The following is a 20,770-nucleotide window of genomic DNA, read 5'->3' as shown; positions in this document are numbered from 1 at the left end:
GTAATCAGAGGGTTTTTTTATTTTTAGTTCGGAAAGTAATGAAGAGTTTTCTTACTTTTTATAGTTAAAACAAATAAATACTCACTTTATTTTACAATATGAAACAAAATTATTATTCACAAAAATTATCACAACATTCCTAAATACACATCCTTATACAGTCTAACCTTGATATAACGAACCTCGATATAACGAATTCCTTGATATAACGAATTTTTTTTAATCCCCTAGAACTCTCCATAAGACACAATGTATATTTTACCTCTACATAACGAACAAACCATAACAACAACCTTGATTTAACGAATTTTTCGTGATTTCGGCTAAAATAAGACACCTCAATATAACGAATTTGTCATTGTCAGAACCTCTACATTGCGAATTTAACCTCTGCATAACGAATTGTCTACGTCTTTCCCTCGATATAACAAATCCCCCACCCAATTATTGTTTTGGGAAAATCTGTTTATTTATTAAATGAAATGGAAAGGTCACTTCATCGCTTGCGCTAACATTCGTCTGCTCCGTTTTACATCTTTGTCTGCTGTCGCTGCGCGCGCTATGTTGCAACTGAGAACTGAACTGATTTCATTTACTGAGGACTGATGACGACGTAATGTTTAGTAAGCTGTGATTGGGCGATATGGGATAACCATGGTGAATTGTACAATTTTTGGATAAAGAGAAAACTAAGAAAGAATATAAAAACAAACCCAAAGAGAAAGAATAGCAACATCGTTATCTTAACATTCCATTTACGACTGTTTTTATCCTCCTTAAGTTGGCTATGATTATACACTTTTATAATGACTTATCTAATAATTTATTGTTTTCAATACGATTTGTTTCAACTAGCAACACCAATGCTATAGTTAATGATTATTATTGACATTCCTCTGTTGTGATAAATCAGTACTGTACTGTAATTAGCCTACCGGCCTATCACGAGCAGTAGCTTACAAAACTTTCTACTGTTTTGTTTTGTTCTTTACATGGTTTATGACTACGCAATACAGTGTTTGGCAAGGTTTTAGGAGGGTTAGAACAAGCTGTGATTTTACACTTACAGTTTTTAACCTGTACCAAGGTCAATGCCATTGTCATGATTGCGCAATATTCAAGATCCCTCCCCTTTATTATGCCATGCCGGATAATTTAGGTTCTACTGTACAATGTAAACACTGTACTGTAAAGTATTGTAGCCTATGCTACTTTAATTATTGTATTTTAATGAGGTAAAATCCCGACCTATATTGACCGATGCTGGTTCTGAACCTCGACTTAGCGAAATTCCTGCAAACCTAACCTCTATATAACGAACCTCGTTTTAACAAAATCCTTGATATAACGAATATTCAGTTCGGTCCCTTCAGATTCGTTATACTGAGGTTGGACTGTATATAATACCTGAAGGCGATTTCTACGAAACACTACTCCTCCGTTAATAATGGACGGATTTTTACAAACGACGTGTCAAAATAAAGTATTTTTTGTGTAGACGCCCCCTTTCACCAATTCCTGTAATAAAAATCCTCGGGCTATAAAGTTGGAGTTTCTCCCATAAGATTAACATGGGGGAATCTAAATATTTAATTGGAAACTTTGTCCCCACTAATTTGAGAGAACGGCTGGGCGTAGAAACTTGGTAGAGGTGTCCAAAGAAAGGTCTTGGTCTGTAGATGAGTTATCAAAAGAAAAACTAAGCCAAATCCCTTAGGACTCTGCCCCAGAGTCCTTTAAAGATCCCTTCACAGAGCTGTTTAAATTTTGGCCATGTGAATAATACTTTCTAATGAAACAGCTGTTTATTTTTAAATTGTATTTCAAACAACACACATTTATTGGGAGTTACTGAATTCCACCAAAGTATTTGCAATTTTATTTTCTGATTTTAAAATTGATTTTCTTCATTATCATGTCATGTTTTGCAATATAACGTTCCATTACAAAATCAGTGGAAAATCCTTTTATCACAGCAATTCTTAAATTATTTCTTATTGAACTATTTTATATCTATTGTGGGTTGTTGTCTGCCTTTTCCACCACATTTTATCATATTATTCTACACATATAAAATATTTATGTAGAAATATCTGCTCTTATCGTGTCTAATAAAATCCAAACATAGAAACCTTGCCTAAAAAAGTACCCATTTTGACAAATTATTTGCACCTGCCTATATTACGAACTTTGGCGCACTGGGTTTGGTAACATTATTGAAAATAACATAACATTTTGTTGTAATATATGGTACAAAGGGAAAATACTATTTAAGCAGCTACTGTCATGACAGAAAGGTCATATTCCTTTTAAACTAGATCAGATAATCCTTTATAAGATGCGTTGATTAACAATATGTAAATGTCAATATATACGTAACGAACAGCCAATTTACAGTATTTGTGCTTTTTGGAAATGTCCCATTGCTATGCCATTTGCATTATTTGTTGCCAATGAAGCTGCAAGACCATATGAACTAGGAGGCCCCTAACAGTTCAAGAATAAAAGCCAACTTCACTTTAAGTATTCCACTACACCTAACATTCCGTAGACAGATTCTATTGACAACTGTATGTTATCGATAAGGCTGAGACAACTAACTTGCATCCCCCATGACAAGGAATCCCAGCTCTAACAGTAACCCCACAATCAATTTCTCAAAACCATGCTAGAGGGTTCATTCATTGGCACAGAAGTACGATATGAACTGACGCGACGTGACGAAGGAAAAATCAAACTTACACTGTAACGGATAAACCTCCCTTTGAAGTTAGAATAAAGTTGTGTTTGAAATAAAGTTGCGTTGAGAAATAATAATAGTTGTTGTTTGAAATAAAATCATATTACACTGATGAAATCAAGGAATTGTTAAACTGCAAAAGATCCACCAATACGATTTTAATACTATTTAAAGGTTTTTCCAAAGGAAGAGATACCATATAACATACTAATAATAACTCCGATGACGTACGGTATGGAGAATATTTTATTCATTGAATGATCAACCAAATTTGGCAACTAACGCAATTAATATCATTATTGTTTTCACACGTATTGCTCTTAAAACAACTAAATGCTCAAAATATGTATATTTCACCCAATTTATCACAGTTAGATGAATTAATGTAAGCCTTGAAAGTAACCGTCGATTTCGACGGGTTTCACCTAGTCTTTACTAATTGTTTATATCCACCATTCAAATTGTTCTATTGTTATTCCAACAAGTTCACAACAGCTGTCCCTTTCCAGCACAGACAGGCTTAACAAGCAATACCACTACACCATATTGTTAGGTGCACAAACAAACATTTTATTTTTATCTTACATTTAACAAGTAACACAGTTCGGCTAGATTATCTGAGGAAATTACAGGATGGATTGGACTAAAGATTGTAAATACACCAAAAATGTTACACACTATAATGTACTATACTAGGTACTGTACTGCCTTTTGATTTATTAATACACAAGAACTCCAACTGTCCAAATCAATTTGGACTTTACTACATTTGGATGAAAAAGTTTAGATAGTCCTAGTTTCTTTTTTAGAAATTCTTCGTTTGTGTATGCATTTTTAATATAATTGTTGTAGAAAAATAAAATATAATTTTGTTAATGTTGATACTATCACGTTATTACGGAATGCCTCTGAAAAGATTTCACAACCAAAAAATTCACGCCAAGAGTGTGTAGGACTATGATAACGTTTTTGTGATTGTAGGATGGTGATGTCTACATGTCCGCAGGAGATATTCTACAATCTAGTGAGTGATTCAAATGATGGGCAATTTCTTAAACTATTACTACAACTATTTTAAGAAAAATAATTTTTCTTGTAGGTGTTGAAGGCCAACGCTGATGCATACAAAGCCCAGATCCAGGCTTTAGAAAAGAAGAACAACAACTACTCGGTCACTATCGGCAAACATGAGCAGTCAATCACCTACCTGAAAGATGTGAGTCTGTCATTACACAAGCTTTTTAGTCATAGTGAAGCATATATTCCAAGTGGTATAGGCCTTCGTTCTGGAAATTTTGAAGGTGTTTTAGGAATCAAGTTTTAACTTTTTAAATTTGAGTCTCTGTCACTTCCAAAACTTTGTTTGGGGGAGCGAGCTGGTCTAGTGTTTAGACCGCAGGACTTTGGTCCAAGAGGTCCCGGGTTCAAATCCTGCCAAATCGAGAATGGATTTGATCTAAGTGATAATGCCGCAACCCCTAGGTCTAGCCTGTAGGAATGTGACAAAAAAATAATTTTTTTGTATCAGATTTTTTTTTTATCTTCCACAAGTATTTTGTTGCAAAATACTTACCTGCACTATGTTTTCCTTAAGTCCATGTACTTGGTTGTGTTTTTTATGATTTTTTCTTTCCTTTAATCTTTGCACATGTTTCAGGAATGTATAACAGCGACCAAGAAGCTTGCCCAAGCAGAAATAACTCTGGAAAACCTTAAACGTGAACACCAGATACTGAAGGAGTCCGAGGCGCGACTACAACAAGAGAAAGAGTTGACCGAGCGCCAAACCAACAACCAGGCTCTGCTGATGGCTAACCTAGAGATGATCAAGAACTCATTTGAGCGCACAGAGACTGAAGGTCGGCTGCGGCTGGAGTCCAAGCTGGAAGAAGCACAGAAAGAGTGCTCAGCGCTGAGGCGACGACTACAGGAAGAGCAAGACAGGTTCCGAGAGCGGACAGACGCGTTGGAGCGTGCTGCAGCAACTGCACGCAGCAGGCTAGACGAGGAGAAGGAAGTGGCACTGGGACTGAGGGCGGCGCTAGAGTCTACCAGACTGGAACTGCGCCAGACCAAGGAGGCGGTGGATCAGCTGAGCAACAAGGTGCGGACAACAGAGCACAAGGTGGTGCCCGACCCCAACACTGGTGAGTAGAAACTAGCACATTAGTGTTTGTGTGCGTTTATAACCTGTAATAAGATGCATAAGTGCCAATGCCTCTGACAAGAACCATTATGAAGTAATTTATGTTTGTGAACATGGTTTCCGTTGAAAGATAATTTCAATAATAAACACCAATGCTTTAGAGATTATCACTGATGACTATCCAGACTCCTCTCACCTCTCAGGACAAGTTTTGTATTAGGTAAAAATGGGGGAGCTATGTTGTGTTACCTTTAACTGTGTGCAGGGTGTCTAGTAGTCGGGAAAATCGGGAAAGTCGGGAAATAGTATTGAATTTCAAAATGGTCTTGAAAGTCGGGATTTAGTCTTAAATTTGATTTCAAAGTCGGGAATTTTCATGATTTTGCCGCGATCGTCGTCTAGCGTTTACGTAACCGCAAAAGCCAATGATGATGTCTACACGGCCTCGGGAAATGTTCACGATTTTTCCGCGATAGTGGACGACGACGATGACTTTTCCGAAACCACGAGAGACGACGATGACGTTTCTGTGACAGCGGGAGACTACGATGCCGTTTCTGTGACAGCGGGAGACTACGATGACGTTTCCGTGACCGCGGGAGACGACGATGACGTTTCCGTGACAGCGGGAGACTACGATGACGTTTCCGTGACCGCGGGAGACGACGATGATATCTGCTCGGCCGCGGGAAACGTTCATGATTTTGTCACGATCGCGGACGACGACAATGACGTTTCCGTGACCGCGGGAGACGACGATGATATCTGCTCGGCCGCGGGAAATGTTCATGATTTTGTCACGATCGCGGACGACGACGATGACGTTTCCGTGACCGCGGGAGATGACGATGATGTTTCCGTGACCGCGGGAGACGACGATGATATCTGCTCGGCCGCGGGAAATGTTTATTATTTTGCCGTGATCGCGGACGATGACGATAACATTTCCGTGACCGCGGGAGATGACGGTGATATCTGCTCGGCCGCGGGAAATGTTCTGATTTTGTCACGATCGCGGACGACGACGATGACGTTTCCGTGACCGCGGGAGATAACGATGATGTCTACACGGCCGCGGGAAATGTTCATGATTTTGCTGCGATCGCGGACGACGACGATGACGTTTCCGTGACCGCGGGAGATGACGATGATGTTTCCGTGACCGCGGGAGACGACGATGATATCTGCTCGGCCGTGGGAAATGTTCATGATTTTGTCGCGATCGCGGGTGATGACGATGACGTTTCCGTGACCGCGGGAGATAACGACGACGTTTCCGTGACCGCGGAAGACGACGATGACGTTTCCGTGACCGCGGGAGATAACGATGACGTTTCCGTGACCGCGGGAGACGACGATGATATCTGCTCGGCCGCGGGAAACGTTCATGATTTTGTCACGATCGCGGACGACGACGATGACGTTTCCGTGACCGCGGGAGACGACGATGATATCTGCTCGGCCGCGGTAAATGTTCATGAGTTTGTCGCGATCGCGGACGACGACGATGACGTTTCCGTGACCGCGGGAGATGACGATGACGTTTCCGTGACCGCGGGAGACGACAATGATGTCTACACGGCCGCGGGAAATGTTCATGATTTTGCCGTGATCGCGGACGACGACGATCACGTGTCTGTAACCGCTGCAGTCAATGATGATGTCTAAACGTACGGTACGTGGAAGATTTCATGATAAAAAAAAAAACAAATTTGTTAGTTAGAATTTTTTATTGCTGCATTACTTCTTTACTTGAAAACACCACATTATCATAATACTACTTTATGACAAAGACAGAGGTTGGTGTAGTATTATTCAGAAAATTTGGTTAAGCTATAAAAATTGGTATCGGTATCAAGAATCGAGAATCGATACATTTTGGTATCAACACACACTAATTGTTGAAAAAACTAGTCTTGAAAAATCTGGAATTAGTCTTGAAAAGTCTGGAATTAGTCTTGAATTTTATAATGGAAATAAACTAGACACCCTGTGTGTGGACTCTTATTTTCTCAAGTAACTAGATGAACTCTAATCCTTTTAAAATAAAATAATAATTAGTAACTTGGCATTCCTTTAAAATGCCTTCATAAACTATCAACCACTACAATAAACGATTCAATTGAGCCTTCCACCATTTCCACCCTTATCAACAAACCAAAGTACCGTAAAACGTCAAAAAAAAAGAGATACCGTAATAAAGAGTCCTTCTTCTACTAGGAGTCTAGATTGTGCACGATTCTGTGTGCCAGGCTCGCTAGTTTTTTATATAAATTGTTTCAAAGTAAAATTGAACATAAATAAACTGAGTACCCTCTTAGGCATAAAATTATTTATTAATTGTATCAAAATATATTGTTTTAAACACTTCATTTTAATGTACTCGTTTAACTTTGATGTACCTGATGTTTTTGTTACAGAAAAACGAGCTTCACAGCTAGAACAACAGCTGGCAGAGAAGGATGGTGAACTGGTTTGTCTGAGAGAGCAGCTAGAGGCAGCCAGGAAGCATGGACAGGAACTGTCTGACTTGGCCTCTACACTGGAGAAACAACTGGCGGAGGTGACGGCGGCTCACGACAAACATCGTGGAGAGGCAGACACACAGTCAGTACTTGTCAATCTCACCATACACACAACTAACTTTAACCAGACAGTTGATAGCTCACAACAAGTTCACAGTTGATTTGATATTTTATTTTGCCTCTTGAAGGGGGCTTTGTCAGAAGTACTTAGGAATTAGGACTGAAGAACCAATGATAATACAAATTAAAAAAAAATGCTGACAGCCTACAACAAATTTGCTCCAATCTGTCTCAATAGTCTTCAGGAAAATAGCATAACTTTCAAAAGGAACATGTTTCAACTCTTAGAGTGTTCAACAGATTGGTTATCTATACGAACAATGTTCAAGCTTATAGAAGTATCAATCACAATACTTACGAGACTTCAGTTATCTCTAATTTAAATCAAATCAAATCAAATCAAATCATACTTTATTTCCAAAAATATTGCAGAATATAAATTATAACATAACTTCCAGTGAAACAGATTGCTATTGCATGGATAAAAATAATTAAATATAAAAATACATGTAAACTTAATAATAACAACAAAGGATGTAGGTCTCATAGAAGCTATGTTAACATATACATTAAGGAAATAAGCCTACATGGGCTGGAAGCCTGTGCGTAGGCTCAGTCGCTATCAGTGACTTACGTTTTTGTTGGAAAACAAAAATATTCATAAATATTCAGAATCTTAAAAACAAATAATTTAATATAATTGTAAAACTATTCTGAGACTAAATTAGTGAATGAGCAATTTGAGGAATGAGGCAAGGCGGAGGGCACAGACATATAGTTAAGAATGTTCTGTGTTAGTAATTCAGTTATTCAGTAAAGATTACGAGAGAGTAAAGTAGGGTCAAGTCTGTCTGTACTCTGCTTTGATTAGGAGTTCTGATTCATCTACACCCCACTCTATCAGACAGCCAGTGATGCATTTTTTGAAAATAGTAATCGATGGAGAATGAAACAAATGATAAGAATTGCAACGGGAGATAACATTACGATATAAAACTTCTGAAATGTAAGAGGAATTTGTTAGTGAGTAAGACTTGGCTAAATGAGAGGTAGTTATTCCGACATTCTGTGCATATCGGGTATTATAAGAATGTGATGTTTGGTTAAAAATAGAATCAAAGTTCTTGAAAACATGAATTGAAAGAAATTTAATAGGGATGGACGGGATTGAATTTTTAGTTCGAGACGGGACGGGACGGGATTTTTATTTCCTTCCCGATTTTCGGGACGGGACGGGACGGGATTTTTTTCTGTGAATAAAAAGAAAGTACTGTATTGCAGTTACCAAAAAAGACATACAAAATCAATTTTTACCATTTGTGGCACTGATCTATAAAAACCAAAAAATGGGTAACAATTTACAGGTACCTATAGAAACTTGTGACTCGCGGGTCACGGGGTGATCGTCTGTATGACTCACGGTCACGGCGCGATCGTCGTCATGACTCGCGGTCACGGCGCGATCGTCGTCATGACTCGCGGTCACGCCACGATCGTCGGTATGACTCGCGGTCACGGTGCGATCGTCGGTATGACTCCGCGGTCACGGGGTTATCGTCGGTATTACTCCACGGTCACGGCGCGATCGTCGTCATGACTCGCGGTCACGACGCGATCGTCGTCATGACTCGTGGTCACGACGCGATCGTCGGTATGACTCGCGGTCACGGCGCGATTGTCAGCATGACTCGCGGTCACGGCGCGATCGTCGTCATGACTCGCGGTCACGGCGCGATCGTCATCATGACTAACGGTCACGGGGTTATCGTCGGTATGACTCCACGGTCACGGCGCGATCGTCGGTATGACTTGCGGTCACGGCTCGATTGTCAGCATGACTCCGCCATCACGGCATGATCGTCAGTATGACTCCGCGGTCACGGCGCGATCGTCGGTAGGACTCCGCGGTCACGGCGCGATCGTCGGTAGGACTCCGCGGTCACGGCGCGATCGTCGGTATGACTCACGGTCACGGCGCGATCGTCGGTAGGACTCCGCGGTCACGGCGCGGTCGTCGGTAGGACTCCGCGGTCACGGCGTAATCGTCGAAATGACTTCGTCTCCTGCGTTCGCGGACCTATCGCTCGCAATAACGGCATTATCGGCACTCGCGAAGCGGAAAAATCGCCGACGATCGGACCAAATCCCGTCCCGAAAAATTCCCGAGTCAAATGTAATCCCGTCCCGTTAATCGGGAATATTTTTTTCCCGAAAAATTCCCGAAATTTCGGGACCCGTCCATCCCTAAAATTTAATAAATAACTGTCTTACACTGAGTAAGGATAATTCACGAAATAATGTGTTAGTGGGGTATCGAATTGGCTTATTGAAACAAACTTTGAGTAACAACTTCTGAAGGACAAAGAGAGGTTCTAAAACAGTGGGAAAAGCTCCGCCCCATACGATAAATCTGGCTATCATTAGATTTTTCACTGGTAGTAGTAGAAGACGCAGTGACTTTTCCACAATCAATTTTGAGTAGGATCGTAGGATGTAATAGAGTCATTGACTTTAGATACTGAAGCAGACTAGCAGACATCTCATCTATGAACCAGCTGTAGCTTTGTTATCTAAAAAGAAAATAGTTGAATTAGCCACTGGCAGATTGTGCTACACAATTATAATTTCTCCTTTATTTTATGTGACAAGTTAGCAATAAGTTGTCCTGACTTGGTATAAAAAGTTGACGTATTTAACAATCAATAATTTATATCACCACATTCTGCCATTCGTTTTTACCTCAAACCATTGACAAAAAGAATTAAATATAGACCGTCAGCTTCGGTTACCACAGGTTCTGGTGCACACCGCTGGGAGTGCCATGTAGTTACGGCGTACGCGCTACGTAACTACAAGGTGCTCCCAGAAGTGTGCACCAGAACCTATGGTAACCGCAGCACGGCTGACAGTCTAAGTGAAAACTAACTCTGACTACAACATACGAATTAAATGACTTGTTCTATCCATAGTTAAAGATGTAAATTAGTTCCCTTAAGAATTTAGTTGATCTTCGCAAGAAAGGTCATCAATGACAATAAAACTCTTGATTCTTGAGTTATTTGACCTATACCTGAAGCATCTTGATTGGCTTTGTCAAAAGGTTGAAGGCCATGTCAGCCAGAGAGGCGGAGATGAAGAAGACGTTGGCCGACTTGGAGAGCCGTGTTAGCTGCTTGTCTGCGGCCGCACAGCAAGACGGTTGTCAGGCTGAGCTGTCGTCTGCTACAGCACAGTTGGCCAGCCTGAGTGTGGAGGTGGCCAGCCTACGGCAGGAGCTGATCGTATCCAGACAAGCGTGTCAGGCGGCCGAGGACAAGTACAGCCATGAGATGATGCTGCACGCTGAGGACATGCAGGTCTGTTTAATGTTTACTCCCAAAAGTTTTTAAATTTAATTTACTGTTGAAAATGTCTTAAATGAGCATCTATTGATCAGCCAAAATATTTTCTTGCTAAAAGATTATCTTATTTATGAAACCAATAACCATTATATACAAAATCTAAGATCAACTGAATCCCTAGATGGGATTTTGATTTGTCTATCAATCTATTGGCAAAATCACAAAATTGCATTTTGAGTTCACCTGTTATTTTCATCAGGTGGAATTGATCATTAGGTGTAGTTGATTGATAAGAGTGTGTTCTTAGGCGATGAGCAAGGTGAAGAAGGAGCTGCTAGATGTGTCAGGACGTGTGGAGACATTAGAGGCTGAGCGGGAGGCCGCAGTAGAGGCTCTGAGACTGGGCAAGGAGGGCTGGGCCTCAGCCGAGGCCGCTCTGCAAGCTCAGGTCAGTCATGACAACCAAACAGTTTTAAACAACCATACTGCTATTGGGAACTGTGTGTATTCCTCGTTAACAGTGCAGCATGGAGCATTAGCCATGCGTTTAAAATGCAGTTTCAACGAACAATAGCCATTTTAAAACACCAGGATCAAAGCTTCATTAATTTTTTCTTCCACCTTTTACCACTACACTGAATTTAATCATAGTAAAATCAAAGTCAAAACCACAAAGTCAAAAACCACCACTTAAAAAAAGCACAAAGATACAGAAACAATGTCAAATGTATCTAAGCAACTTCAAGGCTGGTAAGGACCGTAAATGCAATCTGTATGACAATAAACATGATGTGTCTATTAACACGTTGAAAGCGGGCTATATCTACTGATGAAGCGGACTAGTAGATGTAGTCGCGCCCTATACATTAGTTCAGTATGAGCTCAGCCATTGCTGAGGAACGTTGTAGCTTAGAATGTGAGCTTTATTTTGGTGTAGGTTGGTACTAAAATCCCGTCTGGCAATGCTTTTGTCATGGTTTTGACCATTTACTCCCTCCGAGTTACAAAGGCAAAGAGACTGGCCACGGATCTAGGCAGTGCTGCTACCTGTGGGTGTTTCAGTGAACTACGTCCACCCTCGGGGTAACGTAGCACCATCACTGCCGATTTTGATGAGCTTACAAAAACAAATAATTTAGTATATTGAAGTGTTTTTACACAGTTATTGGTCTTGGAGAAAATTCTAAAAATCGTAAATTTAAAACTCCAATGATATTCTTATGGAGAGTTTGCTAGTTTATGGATATATATTTTTTGGATATGGATATATTTTTATCAAACTTGGTAGCAGCAAACCTAGGTACAGGGTGTCTAGTAGTCGGGAAAATCGGGAAAGTCGGGAATTGGTATTGAATTTCAAAATGGTCTTGAAAAGTCAGGATTTAGTCTTAAATTTGATTTCAAAGTTGGGAATTTTCATGATTTTGCCGCGATCGTCGTCTTGCGTTTACGTAACCGCAAAAGCCAATGATGATGTCTACACGGCCTCGGGAAATGTTCACGATTTTGCCGCGATAGTGGACGACGACGATGACGTTTCTGTGACAGCGGGAGACTACGATGACGTTTCCGTGACCGTGGGAGACGACAATGACGTTTCCGTGACCGCGGGAGACGACAATGATGCCTACACGGCCGCGGGAAAGGTTCATGATTTTGCCGTGATCGCGGACGACGACGATAACGTTTCCGTGACCGCGGGAGATCTGCTCGCCATGACAGTGATGTCTAAACAGCCGCGGGAAATGTTCATGATTTTGCCGCGATCGCGGACGACGACGATGGCGTTTCCGTGACCGCGGGAGACGACGATGACGTTTCCGTGACCGCGGGAGACGACGATGACGTTTCCGTGACCGCGGGAGACGACGATGATATCTGATCGGCCGCGGGAAATGTTCATGATTTTGCCGCGATCGAGGGGGATGACGATGACGTTTCCGTGACCGCGGGAGACGACGATGACGTTTCCGTGACCGCGGGAGACGACGATGACGTTTCCGTGACCGCGGGAGACGACGATGATATCTGTTTGGCCGCGGGAAATGTTCATGATTTTGTCGCGATCGCGGACGACAACGATGACGTTTTCATGACCGCGGGAGATGAAGATGACATTTCCGTGACGTCGGGAGATGACGATGACGTTTCCGTGACCGCGGGAGACGACGATGACGTTTCCGTGACCGCGGGAGACGAGGATGACGATTCCGTGACCGCGGGAGACGAGGATGACGTTTCCGTGACCGCGGGAGACGACGATGACGTTTCCGTGACCGCGGGAGACGACGATGATGTCTACACGGCCGCGGGAAATGTTCATGATTTTGCCGCGATCGCGGACGATGACGATGACTTTTTTGAGACCTCGGGAGACGACGATGATGTCATTGATGTCTACAAGGCCGCGGGAAATGTTCATGATTTTGCCGTGATCGCGGACGACGACGATCACGTTTCTGTAACCGCTGCAGTCAATGTTGATGTCTAAACGTACGGTACGTGGAAGTTTTCATGATAAAAAAAACCAAATTTGCTAGTTAGAACTTTTTTTTGCTGCATTATTTCTTTACTTGAAAACACCACATTATCATAATACTACTTTATGACAAAGACAGGGGTTGGTGTAGTATTATTCAGAAAATTTGGTTAAGCTATAAAAATTGGTATCGGTATCGAGAATCGAGAATCGATACATTTTGGTATCAATCAATCAATCAATCAAAATATCCTTTATTCATGTAAGTACAATTGTACAGGAATAGAGTCAGATATTACAAAATAAAATGTTTTACATTTAAGAACTAAAAATAAGACAGAATATTTATTTTATTTGTTCTCCCAAAACTCTTCAAGAGAATAAGGGGAAATTTTAATCAAATACTGTTTCAGACAATTTTTAAACTTTTTTGTATCATTTTCATTTAGAAGTATTTTTGGAAGATGGGACATAAATTTATTTCCTGCGAATTTTGTTTTCTTTTTATAAAATTCTAGATTGTGTCTATCAATGTGAGATTGAGAACGAGTGTTATAATTATGACTAATTTTGTTTGATACCTGAGTTTTTGTAATATTTTTTGCATAAATAATAGTTTCCAAGATATATAGTCCATGAACAGTTAGTATTCCAAGATCGGTAAAAATATGTTTTACCGAATCTTTCCTTTTCAAATTAAACATTGCCCTAATTGCCCTTTTCTGGTACGATAAAATCCGTTTTAAGTTTTTTGATGTAGTTGCTCCATATATACTGATTCCATAAGCTAAATTAGAATGAACTAAGGCATAATATATTGATATTAATGTTTTTAAGCTGCAAACTTTATACATTTGTCTTAAAGCAGATACTCCTGAAGACATTTTTTTGATAACATGATCAACATGTTTGTCCCAGGCTAGATTTTTATCAATTATTAAACCAAGAAATTTTGTATGTTCTACCTGTTGTAATTTATAATCTTCTAAGATTATGTCTGGATTTAATTTGTTTTTGTTTTGTTTTGTAGAAAATGATACAAAATTAGATTTTTCAGGGTTTAAAAGAAGGTTTTTGCTATCTAAGAATTTTTTTATAATGGAGAGACTGGCCAATGATGATGCCTCAATACTTTCTTTTGAATTTCCACAAATGGTAATATTAGTATCATCAGCATACAAACAGGCCGCCCCGCCCACAGGCATCAAGTCCGGCAGACCCCTCAAGTATATTAGGAACAAGAGGGGCCCCAACACCGACCCCTGCGGAACTCCATGGCGGACCATCTGCATCTGTGAATTAAACTTTTGGATGTAATTATATTTACTTGAGAAATCTGATTTATAATGTTCTATCTCAACATATTGTTGCCTAAGAAATAGGTAGGATTTAAACCAATTTAATTCTTTGTCATGAATACCTAATTTTGATAAAGTGTCGATAAGATTTTCATGCGATACACTATCAAATGCCCTTGTTAAATCAAGAAAAATGCCAATTACTTTTTCTCTCTTATCCACTGCATTTATTATACTTTCAATAAATTCAATAACTGCAGTGACTGTCGATTTGCCTGCTTGAAATCCATGTTGTTCTGAATCCATTAAGTTATGTTCATTTAAAAAATCCATCAATTGTATAGAAACAACTTTTTCTAAGATTTTTGAAAAAACTGGTATCAACACCCACTAATTGTTGAAAAAACTAGTCTTGAAAAATCTGGAATTAGTCTTGAAAAGTCTGGAATTAGTCTTGAATTTTATAATGGAAATAAACTAGACACCCTGTAGGTAGCTGTACGTCCAACTGTAGGGATCGTGTTTTGTTTACAATTTGTTTCTTGATATTTCAGTCATTTAAAACCTCATTAAATAGATCTCAAAGATTTAGATTTCATGGATGAATTTTATTGCCGTTACAATTTGAATGAAAATTTAGGCGCGAGACGATTTTGCGAGTTTGTTGTGTCAATTCATTACTCATGTTCAATCAATCGTAGCCCCGATAATCTTGCACGGAACCGGTTGTGTTTGGTTACCAATAGTAAGATTTTGTTCTAGAGTTTATTTTCGTATCAAGAATCACGTGATTCTTAATGTCAGACAATTTGGGAAATAATATTTAGAAATCAGCTGACATTTGAAATGACAAATCGTCATTTAGCTTTAGGCAATGACTAATAAATCAATAAAGGATTGTGTTAGCTTGATGTAATTTATGTAGCCAGAAATAAAAACGCACAATATTTGAAATACACTTTTGTTGTTGACACGGCATAAATTAGCTGTTTCTTTGGTGACAGTCGTCATTACTGTTGTGCGGCGTTCACGTCTCGTGAGTCTTGCGTGCGAGATGTAAATACATATTTTTTTCGTGAATATTTATTGTTACAAATGTGTTGTTATGTTTGTTTTCTTGAATGATGTGGTTATAATTTGTATCCATGTTATTATGGGTAATGATAATATGACCCATAATAACATGGATAGTAATAATTCCTATCACATCCACTCATTAAACAAAACAACACATTTGTTACAATAAAACACAAAGATTTACTAGTAAATTATAAGTAAATGAATAGTATTTGTGGAAAATAAAATGTGTTTTTATGAAATGTCGCTTGATTTTTAGTGATAACGAAACGCTCGAGACCAAACAATTCGTCAATTGACCTTGACCGGCTTCTTGCCAATTGACCTTGACCGGCTACTTGCCAATTGAACTTTACCGGCTACTTGCCGAACAGTGCATCTCTCATCTAAAATGCTTATGGAACCTTTTTATATATACTATGAAATATATACTCAGAGATATATACTATGAATATTTGTACCATTTATCAATATATCATAAAGTAAAAAAAAATACATACAGCTTTGAATAACTTATTTTCTTTTACGATGAAATCCATGTTTTCTTTTTCAACTCATATACAACTTATAAAACAGTTATTACTGTGCACTAAAGTGTATTATATCATATAACTATATTATTACCTTTACTATATAACAGTCTTGGCTTATTACAGTGATATTTGATATTTTTTTCTGCGTTTCAAATAATTAGTGTACATTTATTGATATTTTCCAACTTTGTATATTAATTTTTTTAGATGGGGTGAACAGTTTTTTTTTTGTTTTTTTTTATCAAACATATTTCGAAGAGTGAGAAATAAAATGTCTACATTTTGTATATCTTGGATTTTTTGTTCATAATTTTGTAGGAAAATACCAGGACTTTGTAAACAAAATTACTCAAATTTAAGTTTTTTCAACTGTAGCAAAAAAATTACCCATAGGGGTTTTTTCTTATTTTCTTTATTCAAAATCTCCTTCTTTTTCTCTACAAAATGAGTAAGCCTATGCATATGACTAGGTTATCATTAGTAATTTAGACACTGCAAATTTTTAAAAAGAACTTGCAAAATCGCAAAAAAGGCAGGGACATTCATCCAAACCATCAGGGCAGTCCTACGGTTAACTTATTGAAATGAATTGTATCAAACATGCAGTCTTTTCTCTTTAAGTCCCAAAACATAATCTTTCTTTTCTTATAGGCTAAAAGTAAAACCTATCTAATAGCCATACTTTTCTCCACAGACTACAGCAACATCTTATTTTAACTGCACTGTCTTTAAAACACCAGGGCTACAGGTTTCAGTCAAAATACTTTTGTAAACATTGACAATGTGCTGTTTTTATCACAGTTTATTTCTTGTCCACCATCATTTTTACTCACTGGAGAACAGGCTTCAAGTATTAGTAGGCCGAGATATACATACAAATTTAAATTTATAATGAGTTAACTTAAGTCAATCAATGCAATTGCTTTTACAAAGAAATAAAAAAAAAAACTGACAAATGGCTGATAAATACCGATAAGCCTATTTATACATTAGAGTAAAGTTTATCTGGTCTCATGCTTTAGTCAAATGCAAAAATTTATTTTAAAATTAACACTCAGAAAGTTTTGTTTAGTAGAATTATGCAAGCAACTGAGGGTGAGGAAGGGCATGTGAACCAGGCTTTACAACAAGGGTAAATTCTGCCAAACTTTCCCTTGTCACGTTAGACGGGGGGGGGGGGGCTTCACACTAAACACTCGCAGTTCATTCACATTCACAGTAGAGTTGAGTTTTTGTGGTAGTGACGTCACGTGTGTCTCTTCTCTCTTGTCTGCCCTTCACAGCCAATTATCCTCCTAGTTCACAGCTCACACATCGGCGTTCGTCAAATTATAAGTGATAATTTTTGTTTATAATCAGTGAAAAAATGTTGACCTGTTCGAGGAAAAAAGTTAAACAAATAAAAGTTTTTAAAATGTGGTTTGTTTTATTATTCTGTATTAAAAGATATCGTCATTTATGAATGTGTTTTCAGCTAGACTTGGTGACTTATTTTCATAGTTTAACAACTGTTGAAGATATAAATAGAAAATGTTATTATAGTGAGAAAATGTCATTATATACGATTTAAGTTCTAACTAATAACTATTATCTTTTTGGTAGGCCAAATCAAATCAAATCAAAATTTCCTTTATTTCGTGTTAAATAGACAATTTTTACAAGGTATAATGTGTACAATAGAAATAAGTTTTAAGATGTTTAGCTAAAAAAATAAACAAAATTAACCCCACATGGGATAACCCGTGCTTGGGATTGAGTCGTATTATGTTACGATAAGAAAGAAATAATAAAGTTTAATAACATAAAATAAACAAAAACAGGTACTTCTCACAGGCCTACTCACTGATTTCTTTGAAATTTTTAAATTTAACACAAACTTTTATTAATTTCAATTTTTATTTTTATTTTCACATCTATTTATTCATCATGTAATAATGTATCAAATAGACAATAAACACGTATCAACTTTTTTGGTTCGTCCTGATCCTAAATGAACCGGAAGTATTGAAAGCCAACCACTATAAAAGTGGAAATTATGTTACCGCACATCATAAAATAAACTCAATTTTATTCAATACAGGTCAAAATAATAACAATTGCTTTATTGGTATAGGGTTATTCTAATTGTTAGTAAAGTGTGGATTTCCTTAGGCCAACAATAAAATTAGCATTGTCCATCAGTAGGAGGTTTGGTCAGCAACTATCCTCTTGTTCATAATTTTATTTAGCATATTTTTTACTTTAAACTTTTATAAGGTAAACGATTCATTTCAGAAACACATGTTGTATTTAATTTTGAAAGAAAATCATGCCATGCTGCATCGAATCGCATCAATTCAAATCAAAATTATTTGAATCACGTTGATGCATCGAATCGAAAAAAAAAATGCTGCATCGCACACCCCTAGCAATCAGTGTGGACTAACACGAACTAGACAAAAAAAAAGCTTTACAATTTACAATGGGATGAGGAGTCTACTTGTGTTGCTTAGTCTATGGTTACATGTACAAATGTATACCTTCAGGTAGAGCAATCTAGTATGTGATGTGTTTAAAGTGTTGGTTTTGTGCAGGTGTCCGAGTTGAACTCTCGACTGACAGATCTGGACAAGCAGAACTCGCTGTTACATGAACAGCTGCAGGAGTTGGGACTCAAAGTAGCAGTTGTGAGTTCAACAAGCAGCCAGGTCTGTAACTAACTTTATGTTTCTTATTCAAGGAAAGTTGTTTGCTAGGATGTTTACAAATAAACTTTTAGGTTAATGTTTTCTAGGATTATTTACTACTAAATTGAAAATCTAAATCATTGTGATCAAGTATTACTTAATATAGGTATCTTACTAGTGATAAATAGGAGAATACCGGGTCTATCCATATCAAGTGATCCAACAGGGGTTGCTTGACCATTTTTAAAATAAATAATATTTTTATCCTAGATACCTTTATCAATTCTGGGTTCAAAAGTGATTTAAAATTTTTTTTATCTATTTTGTTACTCCTACGGCGGCCATTTTTGTTTTGCGGAACACGCAAATTTTTGCTCATGTAAGGGTTTGCGTTAACTTGCACAACTCGGTAACCATGAACATTAGAGTGATGAAACAAAAGGCATTTTAATCTGGAAGAAACAGCCTAAATATTATGTTCAGTACATATTTATTGAAATGTGTATCAAAAACAGTTTTAAACCCATCTCAACATTTCATAAGAAAACGGAAAAATTTCAACTTTTGAAGGCGTATTACCATTGGAACGAATAAAATCTCAGACTTGATTTTTTTTTTGTGTAGCAACTCAGTAGAACTGTTTGTATTTCAAATATCAACCATGAGACTTAATTCCTTTAAAAGTTATCATTTTTCAAAAACTGAAATTTTTTGAAAAATTCAAATTTTGAGTCTCAATATCTTTGTTGGGACAAAGTTTAAAAATCTGAAATTTTTACAAAAAACCCCTCTTATGGTTGTTATACTGCTGTATGAATTTCATCTTTGAGATTTACTTTTAAGCTAAGTTACAGTATCATGAAAATCGCAAAAACCCCATAAGCTCGGCCAACGCGGCTAGTACTGTAGGTAGCTTAAAAATTAATTTATAGTTGTAGGTAATTATTTTATTTAATGTAAACTTACCTAACTTACTTTAAAGTAATTTATAGCCTTTTCTTGCAAATTTCTTGTCTTATGTGAAATTAAAAAAAACTTTTTATCAGATTATTTACATTCAGGTTTACACCTTTTTTTCAATAGGCCTAAATATTTTGAACTCATTTAGCCTATTAATTTATTGAACCACTTTCATTTTAATAAAGAATATTAGAAATTTCACATACAAAAGCTGTTTGAAAGACAAGTTCTTAAGGTATCCAACTTTTTTTACTTGTTAGTGTTTTTTGTTCTACTTTGATCATGCTAATTAGGAAGTTTGGATGTTTCTTCATTCAGTTTGGATTTGTCCTTCCAGTGGTTTTTGTCAGTTAAAAGAGATTTAATTTTCTCAAAACTTTGTTTATAGGCACCCAAGCTTGGTCTTTCTAATTTGTTTTAAAGGTTGGTTGTTGGTCCTGATGGATCTTTATTTTGATAACTGATGTCAATCACCTCTGCCACCCACCACTGTCATACACAAATGCAATTGTCTTTGGTATGAAGTGTAATTTTTACAGCTTTCAGTTGCTAGTGAGGTTACGAAGCACCTAACATGGAAGCTTCTTGTTCCAGTAATCTTTAAACAGTTCTCAAATCGGTCCAGGAGTTTGTTGTTGTGGTGTTGAGTGATTTCTTCATCTGTTATAAAAATGAATTATTTTGTTAAGAAAAACTGTGTTTTGCGACTCATTTACGACTTCCTGTAGGTACTGGAGACTGTATCAGTTCCCATAGAATATGAGTTATTTTTTTCAAAATACCACAATAAACACTTTATTGATTTGTGTTATACAGGTTACGGTACATTAAATCTAAATGGAAAATAAATTTTAAGACCTCAATATAAATAGAATAACCTAAGTTTTATTTAAGTTAAATGATGAATAAAACTTAAAATTTAGCAGGATTTTATTTATTTTTAGT

At 37.6% G+C, this 20,770-nt stretch overlaps 1 protein-coding gene across 5 annotated transcripts in view; it reads left to right on the top strand.

The window, feature by feature from the left end:
• The window catches only part of LOC128988351 (nucleoprotein TPR-like), a 118,654-nt gene that overhangs the window by 29,767 nt on the left and 68,117 nt on the right, over positions 1–20,770 (top strand). For all 5 annotated transcript variants that reach the window (XM_054409572.1, XM_054409571.1, XM_054409574.1 and 2 more), the window contains exons 14-19: positions 3,840–3,956; positions 4,398–4,887; positions 7,307–7,493; positions 10,572–10,827; positions 11,120–11,260; positions 18,773–18,886. In XM_054409572.1, coding sequence (XP_054265547.1) covers positions 3,840–3,956; positions 4,398–4,887; positions 7,307–7,493; positions 10,572–10,827; positions 11,120–11,260; positions 18,773–18,886 — 1,305 coding nt within the window. The remainder of the gene's footprint in view (positions 1–3,839; positions 3,957–4,397; positions 4,888–7,306; positions 7,494–10,571; positions 10,828–11,119; positions 11,261–18,772; positions 18,887–20,770) is intronic.

The sequence above is a fragment of the Macrosteles quadrilineatus genome, unplaced genomic scaffold, assembly GCF_028750875.1.
Source record: "Macrosteles quadrilineatus isolate MER2022 unplaced genomic scaffold, UCM_ALF_1.0 Scaffold_3__2_contigs__length_128488019, whole genome shotgun sequence".
Classification (NCBI taxonomy): Eukaryota; Metazoa; Arthropoda; class Insecta; order Hemiptera; family Cicadellidae; genus Macrosteles; species Macrosteles quadrilineatus.
The sequence above is the reverse complement of the archived record's forward strand: the minus strand, read 5'-3'. Positions and strand labels throughout refer to the sequence as shown.